Raw genomic sequence first — 13,082 nt, forward strand, 5'->3', positions numbered from 1 at the left:
GTATCTTTGGGTATCATCACTTGTGTAAAGCGTCCTGGTCAATGTTCCTCCACAGACCGGGGCCAAAACTGTAGTAGGGTGTTTGTTATCATGTGACACCCGTGAGTTTGAATATTACATTGCTGTATGCTACGTGATCCCCTATTTTATTTTAACAGTATGTACATAAACAGCTGGTTCACCTCAACAAACTCTCCTTCAACCTCAGAGTAAACTGGGTTAACATTAATATATCATTGGTTTTTATCTGTTGTGTTCATATGAAAATAAATTGATTACCTTTCTTTTTAATCATGAAATCGTAAAATATATAATGTCACATCAAGTTTTATTAAATGTATAGCAGACTTAATATGTGGCACAATCAGTACATTTTCTTTTCGTATACTTTATTGTTGACAACGGAAGTGATTAATACTCCAGATGTTGATGAAGTTAATAAAACGGCTTTAAAATATTTTTATATATTTTGTTTAATGTCTCCGTGTGTGATGTAGTCTTGTCGTTTGTTTTTAATGATGCTGTGAATAGGCTGTAACCTTTTCTTATCGATTTGGTTGAATTTTATGACTCCCCACGTCATATTAGTGCGGTAGAAGCTAAGTCATGTTGGCGAACCTAGATTGCAGGCTGTTATTTTTTCTTTTTAACTTTGAATTTGAAATATACTCAGGGGAAAAAAGAAACGCATGGGTGACTTAGAGACCATTGGACTCATATAACTGCAGCAAAAACAGTGGAAATACTCGTATACTATTTCTTTCCAAAACGTCATCTTTGTGTGATTGTACACTGACATGAAAAAGAAACGTCCCCATGTATATTATCCTCTCTCAAACAACAATGATAAACACAATTATTATGTTCAAGGTTTCTTATATTTTACATATCGGTAGGCTAACATAGAGATCAGGCTTGATTCAACATGTTTATAGACTACGTTTACAAACGACGGTTGATCGCCAGGTTTTCGGGCACATGCCAACATACACATCACAGCATAGGTTTTTGCTCCTTAGCTTGTCTGCAGTCCTTCCAGTTTGTCTTAAGCGTGTGAACAATCTTCCAACTGTACGTTTTGAGTAGGCACTTGTACTTGCAACATGAAAGTACGTGGCTCCCACCTCCAGCATACCAACTGCTCGTTCTCTTTGCGCTGATGTTAGAGTGTAAGATGAGAGAACAGTTCGGCTCGTGTTTTACATACAGATTGCATACGGGTACTTTTCTGCTCGTGCGGGAAGTTTGGGCGCTCAAAGTTATTTAGCAGGTGCTTTTCCTTCATATATAATGTTAGCGTGTGTTTGGAAGATTTGCCCCAACCATAATTCACGTATATGGCCACTTAGAAGACAATTATAATAATTCATAATTTTGGGGAGGTTTCCTTTGCACGTGAGTGTAGTCAGCTTCAGCTTCAGTTTTAACATTTCTATTGCTTTAGAAGCGTTTGAAGAAATATTCCATGTCTTCATGAAGACAAATGTAAAATGTACCCACAAGCATGCGGTATCGGTCACCATTAAATGGCAATCGTTGTGTTTAATTTTGCTATTGCTTTTGGCCTGGAACAGAGGAAAGTATTACGGCACGACTGAGTGCCACCAATTGAAACATCGCCACAGGTGGGGAGCCGCATTCTACATTTCAACGTTCATCAGAGGTCAAAAAGTTCTAGGCCTACATAACTTCTAGACTGGTGACACCAACTGGACAGTGTTCTTCATCAGCATTTCCAGATATTTTACTCAAATAGATCTACTAGTTTTAAAGCAACGGGTCCTTGAAGTATACTGGGATATACATACGAGTACAGCAGATTTGAGCTCGTCATTACCGGCATAGCGTTTTCCATGGAAATGTTCCGGTGAATTTGGAGGATGAGGAAGTTCTTCAAAGCCACATTGATGTTCTGCAGACTTTGCCAAGCGAGAGGCGTGAGACGAAACATTGTCGTGCAAAATCAGAACTCCAGTCCTCCAGATGATCTATTTGAGTAAAATAACTGGAAATGCTGATGAAGAACACTGTTCAAAAACACTCCTAAGATCAGTTGGTGTGACCACTTTAGAAGTTATGCAGACCTAGAACATTTTGACCAGCCCTCGCCTTTGAATGTCATCTTCTTGCCACAGCCATGTAGACTGCAAGACGCGACTCTGGTTTGAGAGGAATTTCCGACCAAACTATCAGAAATCCATTGCGCGAAGTGGAGATTCGACCAAGAATGCCAGTTGCCACCACTGTTTCTGAGTGACTTCAATCGGCGCAATTCGAACCTGGAACCCGAGAAACTGGAGGCGAGGCTTGTTCAGTGATGAACCACGATTTCTCCTTCACCGGCGAGATGAAAGACAGCATGTTTACCGTCAGAGAAATGAACGTTTTGCCCCTAAATGCATTCAACCGGAAGACAGATTCGGTGAACACAGTCTCGCAGTGAGGGGTGCAATGATCTGATTTATTTGTGGTTCTTAGGAAGTTAACAGCAACTCGGTACGTCAACGAAGTCCTTGTATTTCACTTGCTTCCGATTGTAGCCGACAGAGGGGACTGTTCCAGTATGACAACACTACTTCAGATACAGCGGACGTCACGGTCCGCTAACTTGCCAATACTGTCGTCAGTGTTTTCCCATGGCCATCACAAGATCTACTCCCGGTAGAATACCTGTGTTATGAACTCGATCGACATAATTCGTAAACGTCAAAACACTCCTCAGCCACTTTCAAGACTGGCCATCGCATTGCAGGAAGAGTGGGGAAGAATTCCGGAAGAGCGCTTTGTCGACAAATGCCGACGTACCAAGCAGTAATTGCTGCCAGTGCTGGCCATACAAAGTACTGACTTTGACGCCATCATGCGGACTTAAGTAAACACAACAATAAAGGCTGATGTTGTGTTGGCGAACTCTTTGTCTATAGACTTGTGAATGTTTACCTTTTCACCATTTAAATTACATGAAATAATTGCTCTAAACTAACGCAATATTTTTAAAAAGAAAATGGCTAATGCGTTTCTATTTTGTTTTGAAAAAAAAATATTATACATTTGTTTTTCGTTTTCTCATTGTGTTCAGCAAGCATGGAATCCTCTGGCTTAAAAGCATGGTTGTTTTATATCTGTTTGTTACACAATGTTTGTTTGTTAAAGTTACTGATGGACAATTGCTTCAAGGTGTTTGATCAAGGCCAAACATTCAGAATTTCAACAAGATTTCTAAAGGACAGACGGTGAATATTTTCAGCATGATATCAGATACAAATTCGTGGTTTTATGTGTACCGAAAGTTTATTTGGTTTTCAGATGAACAAAGGATGTGTCTTTGTATGGTTTTTTTACAGTGGAACTGGCGATATGATGGGCCATCCTTTTCACGAATACCCGTTATGAAACTGTTTGGAATAACTGTATAAACACATGCTCTTGCTAGTAATGTGATAGCGCAGATATTTCATCAATATTTCGCACATAATAACTATGATATTCAAAATGTATGTAAAATCAAAGTATGGGTAGCTTTGTGAATATCGTAATCTCACAATAGACCCCTATGAATATGGAAATGTGGATGTCTCATGAATAAGGAAACAAGGATGTCTCATGAATATGTAAACAAGGATGTCTCATGAATAAGGAAACAAGCATGTCTCATGAATATGGAAATAAGGACGTCTCATGAATATGGAAACAATACTTAACGCGTGATTTCTTTTGTTGCATTACAATACTGTGTATTTGTTCAATGCGTGATTAAAACGATTCAAGTAATAAAACAGATAAATAAATATAAAACCGTAGCCTAAAAATACGTCAATCGTGTTCAATATCTGATTTACTGAAAAAGTTACAGTATAGGAAAGCCTTTACAAAACTGACTATTCTACCGTTTTTCACAACTACGAATACTGTGTCAACATCGTTTTTTAATTTGTAGCCACAAACGATAAGTTGTGCTTGAGGAAATAAAACTGAATGGCCGCACTCAGTAGCTCCTGGCACTACGTCATGAAAGTCAATAGTCATTCAAGATGTCGCCGTTAGTCTACAACCTAATGTAAGCCGGGATGTTTTCGCCGTGGTCGTCGTCGCTGATCCAGAGAGTGAACATACGACACGTCAATCAGTGGCTCGTCAATATACTCACCGACTGAAATGAACACATGTCAATAGACTTCAGCTTCGTGAGAGCTGACAGCTATGTTCAGGCATAAAGAAACCGAGCATACCTCGGTGTGTTTATACAGGTGCTAGTCACATATACTTGTATTGACGATGGGATAATTTTGATAACTGTAAGAGGTTCAAGTTGACCAAATGGAAAATACGACAAAACCTAATCGCTCGCTCGGGCGTGGACAGAAGGGGAAAGCTGTTATAAGTAACGGTAAGTATATTTTAAACCCCGGGCAAATAAAGCTCGCATTTTAAAAATAACATAATATATCTTTATCAAAACTTTCTTGTTTGAAAGGTTGCATACTTGTTATCCAAAATGGTATTGTAATATCCATGTAAAATACATAACGTTTAAATAATTATTTCTGGCGTGCTTAGTTTAGCTGTTATTTAAAAGTGCATATATTTTCTCTTGCGGTATATTTCTTTATACTCATCTGGGAGAAGTTTGCTTGATACATATGATGTGTTCGGAGAACCAAGCTCGCACTCTTAAATATTTTTTTATAAATTATTGTTTGTATCGTTCCTACTGTGCGACAAAATAACCAACATGTTGCTGAACTTGTGTCGTCTCGTTGTTTCGTGAACACATAGTGACTTATTCTTGCAAGAACCTTTCTGGATCAGCTTCTAACAGGACTAGATTGTCACAAGACATGTTGCGATTGATGCGATGTTGATCAGTCTTTGAACCTAAAGAGCAGATTCTCATTACTGCAAGGGTGTCAGTGATAAATGAGAGTCTCCCGGGAATCTTTTAGACCTTGCAGGTATCCACCACCCCCTACCACCACCTGCCCTGCCCCTGCTCCCATACATGTGCACCATTGACTTGCAATGAATTTGTTTGTAGTTTGGTCGACGTCCGTGCCGTCATGTAATGTAAGCAACAAAACGTTTCACTATTACCCACTTCAATCTGTGTGAGGCAGAACTCACCAGTCAACCTCTTTATCAGCGTAATTTTACTGTTCCTTTCTTTCATATGCTGGTTGTTGTTGTTTAACACCACACTTCCGACAATATCCCCTATATTATGTCTGGGTTGCTGAAGATTGTCACATTTTATATCACATTATAGTTGACACAGGTATATTTCAACTATAGGCGTATTTGATATAGGTATATTTAACAAACAAACTTAACAAGTCAAACAATCTCTGTTGATATCACCTTCAATTTGTCTGTGAGCTTCGGGTCACATGAAAGGTAAGACTACCGGTTAGTCTTGCAATATATGCTTGAACACAAAAGAAACACAACTCTGGGGTTTTTTTTGGTCAAGTTTTAAAAAAGAAGACATAAACATGAACGTTTAAGGAGATTTCATTTTTTTCGAACTTGCGTGTCTTTTGTTGTTCATTATATATATTTTTGATAGTACCAAATAAATTGATAAGGTTCCAAAATGAGATGTGAGATTCTACATTTACTTAACTGAGGGCTTTGCGGGAAGGGCTAGGCAGTAGGGGAAATAATGTGGTTCAGGGACTCTGTTTGATGAAGTGTGTTTAGTTTTACGCCGCACTCAGCAATATTCCAGCTGTATTATGGCGGTCTGTAAATAATCACGTCTGGACCAGACAATCCATTGATCCAGAATGAGCATCGATCTATGCAACTGGGATACGATGACATGTGCCAACCAAGTCAGCCAGCCTGGCCACTGATCCCGTTAGTCGCCTCTTACGACAAGTATGGGTTACTGAAGATGAAATCAATCCCGAACCTTCACTGTTCCAGGGTCTGTGAGACAGAAAAGCGGTAAGTTAGCCCTGTGTTTGAAGCGTACTTTCGTCACGCCAAACACCCGGGTACAATAGTTCTTGCGTGGGGGTTAATTTGTCCCTGTTGGCTAAACTTAATATCATAAATACCGACTCTTAGAGGATGCAAGTTTTCGCATAAAAACGTGATACGTTTTTATTGGCATTTGTACGTGATCTGGAAAACCTCTATGTAATTGTTATATTTTATTATTCATAAAGCAGAAATACGTATTGTTACAGTGCAATGTTGTGTGTAACGCTGCACCCAGCAACCTATAATGGTCATACATGGTGAATACAAGAATCGAGCGTTCAGTGTTGATGTTTATTCGTTCTTCAACGCCACATTCAACAATATTCCTGCTACGTTGCGACGGTCTGAAATAATCGCCTCTAGGCCATGAAATCCAATGAACAACATCGATCTACGAAAGCATGGGTCAGCCATGTTAACCAAGCCTGATTACTTGACCATTCATCCTCTGACGATATGCAGTGGTTGTTGTAAACCAATTCTAAACCCGATCTTTACAGATCGTAGTAACAGTGAGGGAGATTCATTTTAGCAATCAATCTGAACATGTTAATTAAATGACTAAATGGCTAAATAAGCAATTTAATCAAAAAGTCCACTGTATCTAAGGAGTACTCATATCAATCTTCTTCAGATCCAAGACACACACCACGTCGAGCATTCTCCACACGACGTCAGAGCGCCGCCGACCTTGAACTTCAAGACTGGGTAGTTGAAAAACTGCAACTCAGCAGTTCTAAGCTACCACAAAAAGACCTGAATCGTATCGCCACATTGGCTTCTGTTTATTGCAGAATAAAAAACTTAAAAGGGATTTTAGCTACACAGTACAAAGAAGCTGATATATTCAAAAGTAAGTACAGCGCGAATCGAATACAGAAGAAAGAGAACTGTTAATCAAGTTCATCAAGTTCCCAGATTAATTAATCTTAAATTACTCTCCGTAACAAAGAACGACAATTTTAGGAGCTCGCTACCTCGGTCTCTAAAGCGTCTATGGCTTTATTACTTAGGTAATTACTTACAGGTCAATTAAAACAAGTTTTCCTTTACATGTGACAAGCGTAATTAATTGTCATTCCACCAACTTTTGATATATTAAAATCTATGTTTTCAGAAAGCAGTAAGTGCAGATCTCCAAAGAAAGTCAATAAACCCATGACCGCCACCAAAGACAAGGATCAGAAGAACTATGTCCAAGAAGAGCTAACAAGGTATGCCTGGTCATGACACTTCCAGTGATAAACGGTCTTTGTTCGGTCGAGCCAAATGGGTAGGCATAGGCTGATTATTTATTTTATTTTATTTTTATTTGTACTTTTACTGTTGTCTGTTTATTTTTAAGACTTATTCATTTGTGTGTGTGTGTGTGTGTGTGTGTGTGTGTGTGTGTGTGTGTGTGTTTGTTTTACAAATTATGCCACACATCTTTTGATAGGCGTCTTTCACCGCCATGGACGCTCCGGCCTCTTTGCTTAGTTTTTGAATGAGGGATGTCTAGTAATTTCTCAGTTCTTTGCCGTCGTGGACTGAATGGCCAAGGTGGTCGTGTCATCGTACACTAACGGAATAATCTGCTCACTCAACGAGCCTCTTGTTTCTCCGTCCATTGTCCAAAATAGCCGATTTTTACGAATAGCCTTACTCTTTCGGTGCCAGCTTCTTAAATTCATTTCTTCAATGTGAAAAGAAACAGTATTGCAACCAAAGGGAAAACGAAATTATACAATTATTTTTTTTTACTTCAAACGATGACCACTAGGTGTCTTGTCTACATTGGATTTGTAACGGATGAAAGCCATTAACGTCCTGTTCGAACCGTTTTAGAACACGTGTCTCAAGAAGGGAATTAATCATTCTTGATGATTAACATGTCCATAATGTACATGTTGATGACGAGAATCCCCGAAGGATTCTTCAATAGCGCCCAGCTGGAACATCTTTGTCGTAGTTCCGATAAGCTGGACACTCGGACATCAATCATTCATGCGTCACTTAAGGATTAGCTGTTAACTTAGGTGCCTCTCCGATATATACTAATGAGGGGTTTACAATGAACACAGTACATTACATAGTTTGAATTACTAGAATGAGGGGATGTTTGTGGGACGGCCTGTAGTTATGGCTAGCAATGTGTGTGAGTGAGTGAGTAAGTGAGTGAGTGAGTGAGTGAGTAAGTGGAATACAACCTACTTTCTAAATCACAACATTTCCAAATCAGATAGTTTTGCCAACATGCCAACACATGATCATGCATGTTACCTTGCGACGTTCTAATTTACAGCAACATTCACCAAGATGTTTCGCTACTGTGAAAAATATCTGTCACTGGGAATTGTTCTCCATTCCACTCGGAGACACAGCTCTGACTGCAATACACTGCACGTCTATCTTATCTCACACACTTACAATCATTTTGTCCCATACATGAGGGGTTTTCAATACCAGTAGACACGGGAGTGGTTGGGGTCATTGTTTTAATTTTTAAAATGTAACTAACACGCTCAAGTACACTAATGACAACCGATGTCGTCGGTGAACCAAGACCATTGGGACGGCCTGTAGTTATGCCTAGCAATGTGTGTGAGTGAGTGAGTGAGTGGAATACAACCTACTTTCTAAATCACATTTCCAAATCAGATAGTTTTGCCAACATGCCAAAACATGATCATGCATGTTACCTTGTGACGTTCTAATTTACAGCAACATTCACCAGGATGTTTCCGATCAAGAGGCTGTCGAAACGTTACAGGATGGTGACGTGCAAGACGTTGGCGAGGCGCGATCAAAAACAGCGCAGTCCCAATCAGATTTGACTCCTGTTGAGACTGTAGACCCGATACCAAGCTGTTCGAAAGACTTTGATCACCAACTAGTTCCCTCATTGCCGAACACCCCAGCCGATTGTCCTAAATCTATGACAGTAGACCCAATGCCAGGTTGCTCGAAAGACCTCGACAATGAACATATCCTCACATCGTCTAGACCCCCAGAGGATGATCCTCAACCCGGAACGTCAACAGAGTTTGAGCCAACTCCAGGTTGTTCGAAAGATCCTGATGTTCCACTTCGAAGTTTTTCGGAAGCCTCCGGGAAAAGCAATCTCAGTACACTTTCGTCTAAAAGTACGAAATCTGAACCCATTCCTGCGTCTGATTACGTCGATCCGTTTTTCAGAAGGTCAAGGACTCCCGATTTAAGACCAGATCTTGAAGATGAATCATTGCCACCAAACCGCCGTTCCCTTGTTCCCGTGGTTACTTCCAGTCATGAAGAGGAAGAAGACCCTGGCAAGGTGAACGTCGATTCTGATCTCATGGAAATGGCACTATTCATCCATCTTGCAATGATGAAGAGGACCAGAGCGCTGCAGGAGATGATAGACGCCCAGTGAAAGACGCGGTCAAAATATGTCCTTCTACAGACCAAAACGGCAAGGAACTTCATTCTTAAAGCCGTAACCCACGAAATATATCGCAATTCTTATTTTTCTTTTTCGACCAATTTGTATCATTTGTTGCACGGTGTTCGTGAGGTGAAATGTATTGACTACCCAGGAAAGATACAGGTCAAGGTCATGTCAGATAGGTCGTTTTGTTCGTCTCGAGCTTGATCATTGTCTTTTCTTTTCGTTCTTGTAACATCTCATAAGATTTATCGTCCAAATAACGCTGGGTGTGACCGCACTTGCTGACATAGTATATTCCATACTTAGTACTGTAATAAAAATTCTCGCATTTGATAGCAAAAATACGAAAGATTGAGGCTGCCCTTTTCAACATACTGTTATAATTTAAACATATGTACATATGTCGTATGTCGTACGACGGCGTCGGTATAAATTTGAAAAGCTTGTGTGTGTTAATCAGTCAGAGCGCAATATTAGGATCCAGAGATAAACAATTCCTAATAATATCAACGTGTATATGTTCTGTTGGAGATTGTTCCAGTGGCAAGAGCTTGTCTTTGTTACATCAGAGACGGTCTCTTAGTCGTCTTAGGTATCGGAATTCGCTGTACAGCGTTGCGTCTCTTGGTACCCCAGCAATGTATAATGTGTCTAAAACCCTCGTCACACCTTTTCCAATTTTTGTCTGAAGCACACGTGTGCTTGTGAGTGTTACTGAAGTAGTAAACGCCAAAGACCTACATCACCTCAGGCTTCGCGCCCTTATTAAGGGGTGGCTGGGGCAGCCCAGTAGTTAAAGTGTTCGCTCGTCACGCCCAGACCCGGGTTTGATTCCCAACATGGGTTTAATGTGTGAAGCCCATTTCCGGTATTCCCCGCCGTGATGATGTGTAGTATTGCTTAAAGCAACATAAAACCCACATCACTCACTCATAACGCCTACGGATAGTATAGTGATATAATTGCAATTTTGTTCAAAGCAATGTTGACCCCAACGAACCTTCTCATGAAATCATCCATGAATTCCACCGTGCTTTGAAATTCTCTGTGATCCTAGACAATGCTTGCTCCTTTCGCTACTGTGAAAAACATCTGTCACTGGGAATTGTTCTCCATTCCACTCGGAGACACAGCTATGACTGCAATGCACTGCACATCTATCTTATCTCACACACTTACAATCGTTTTGTCCCATACATGAGGGGTTTTCAATACCAGTAGACACAGGAGTGGTTGGGGTCATTGTTTTAATTTTTAAAATGTAACTAACACGCTCAAGTACACTAATGACTACCGATGTCGTCGTTGAACCAAGACCATTGGGTTCGTGGCAAACGACACCACACTTTGAAACATCCGTCATCCATGTCCCGACTTATGTAAATTCAGTGTTCGAAATAGTTTCCATTGTTTGCTAGACTTTTCGGGCCCTACTAGACTGTTAATAGCCACGGACTAGCGGACAGATGTTCATATGCCAGTTCAGAGAATTGGGGGTTTTATACTATAGTACTGTAATACCATAATAATATCGTATGTATTAATATTTACATGACGCTTCGATCACCACACACTATTCTGCACACACTATTTGATATTGGCAGCATTTAACGGATTTAGTTTAACGCCGCTTTTAGCAATATTCCAGCAATATAACGGCGCAGAACACCAGAAATGGCCTTCAGACATTTAGGGAATCGAACCTGGGTCTTCGGTGTGACGAGCGAATGTCTTTACCACTAGACTACCCCACCGCCCCTGATACTGGCAACAAATGTTTCCTCTCATTGTGACTGATAAACAAACGCGATGTAAGTGATTCCGCTGTATACCAAAGTCTACGGTAGTGACAGAGCATCACTGTCTGTAAGGGGCGCTGGGGTAGCCTGGTGATCCAGTCGCCGAGCGAAGACCCGGTTTAGATACCCCGTCGTGATGTTTCTGAACTGGGTGTAAAACTCACACTGGTTCAAAGGTTGTATATTCCTCACAGGATATTGATAGACCTTATGATAACAACTTCTTATAGGTAAAGAAGTTGTTATCTGACAGTTTTGACAATATTGTACTAACCAGTTTCTAAAGTGCCAAGTTTCTAAGAGATCCCCACGGAGATGGAAAAAACGAATGGTAATGTAAACTGCCCGTTCAGAATAATAAACGCGACAAGTTCTCATGTGTGACAGGATCAAAAGGTGTTTTTGTTAAGTAGACGCAAGCGATTCAATAAACATTCCACCCGCCATCTTCCTTCATAGAAATTATTTATTTATCTTCGCTCATGCCGCGCCGAGCTGCTGCTACTGACAGTCCCGGGGCGTGTACAGATAACGGGATGTCAGTCACTAGCACGACTTCCATTAGTGACTCGGCAGAATTGTCTCGCTTTTTCGGGAGATCTCATCATGGGGTTGGGGCGGTGGAGTAGCTCAGTGGTTAAGGTGTTCGCTCGTCACGCCGAAGACGGGGGTTCGATTCCACACTTCGGCGGAATGTGTGAGGCTGGTGTCACCTGCTGTGGTCTTGCTAGAATATTGCTAAATGTGGCGTAAAACTTTACTCTCTCATCAAGGGGGTGTTTCCATTTTGCGAATAATAGATGAATACACATACCGGGAATTATACTTGATTATAGGTATCAAACGAAATTATGATGTCTAATCTTTTACAGAAAAAATCAAAACAATCATGGGAACGCTTCACAGTCAAACCTGTAAAATCAAAAGCAGTTCAGGATCCGGTGGCTTTTGTGGATCCGATCCAAGTAGGATCCATGGAGGATCCTTGGTCATCAGAACCTCACTCAGCGACTTAAAGATCTCGACTCCATGTTTGGCTTTCTTGGGTATAATAGTACATGATACATTAAACCTTGTTCCATGTGACGTGACTAGGTGCTTGAACCACTAGCCTACCCCATCGCCCTTCGTGATCAAATACACTGACTCCAGAGCGTAAGCTCTGTGTTACAAGGAGCTCTATACAGCGTTTGTCACGGAGAGTAGGTGGATAGGGGGCCATGTTCAGCAAGATTAACACATTCTTGTGTACGCCGTTTGCTCGTCACACCGAACACCCGGGTTCGATTTCCCACATGTGTACAATGTGTTAAACCCTTTTCACTCATTCACTCACTCACTCATTTAAGAGAAAACAAAGTGATAAGTTTAGCTGCCCTTGTGTTTAATACCCACGTTGTCAGATCAAGCTCCTTACAAGGTATCTGAGGTACAGAGCTAGTGTGCCGATGCCTAAGCCTGATTTGTGGGACAGACAACCATCTGCAATTAAACGTGAAGTTCAGTGAGTTTGTACGTAACATACATATTCATGACACATATTTATAAGGCAATGACATGATGCATTATATGATATTCTGAAGCGTCATTTCTTTATATTGTCATATAATTATTTAACATACAATCTACAGGTATCCCGCTGACCATTCTTTTCACTCGCCGTTATATAACTCAAATACTTTCAAACTCGCCTTCAAGCAATATATACCACTCTGAACTAGATTGTCCAGTTAATGGAACCGTGAGTACAATCCACGACGTCGAGGCACGATGACACATAGTGAGTAACAAGCCACGACGTCGAGATTTAATAACACACAATAAGTAACGATGCATGACGTCGAGGTAAGATAACACACAATAAGTAACGATCCACGACGTCGAGGTAA

At 40.6% G+C, this 13,082-nt stretch overlaps 1 protein-coding gene across 1 annotated transcript in view; it reads right to left on the bottom strand.

The window, feature by feature from the left end:
• Positions 1-12,556: 12,556 nt before the first annotated feature.
• LOC137294769 (UPF0764 protein C16orf89 homolog) overlaps positions 12,557-13,082 on the bottom strand; it is a 40,210-nt gene continuing 39,684 nt past the window's right edge. Inside the window, exon 7 of the mRNA XM_067825883.1 lies at positions 12,557-12,675. Coding sequence (XP_067681984.1) covers positions 12,593-12,675 — 83 coding nt within the window. The 3' untranslated portion in view covers positions 12,557-12,592. The remainder of the gene's footprint in view (positions 12,676-13,082) is intronic.

The sequence above is a fragment of the Haliotis asinina genome, chromosome 1 (genome assembly GCF_037392515.1).
Source record: "Haliotis asinina isolate JCU_RB_2024 chromosome 1, JCU_Hal_asi_v2, whole genome shotgun sequence".
NCBI classification, from domain to species: Eukaryota; Metazoa; Mollusca; class Gastropoda; order Lepetellida; family Haliotidae; genus Haliotis; species Haliotis asinina.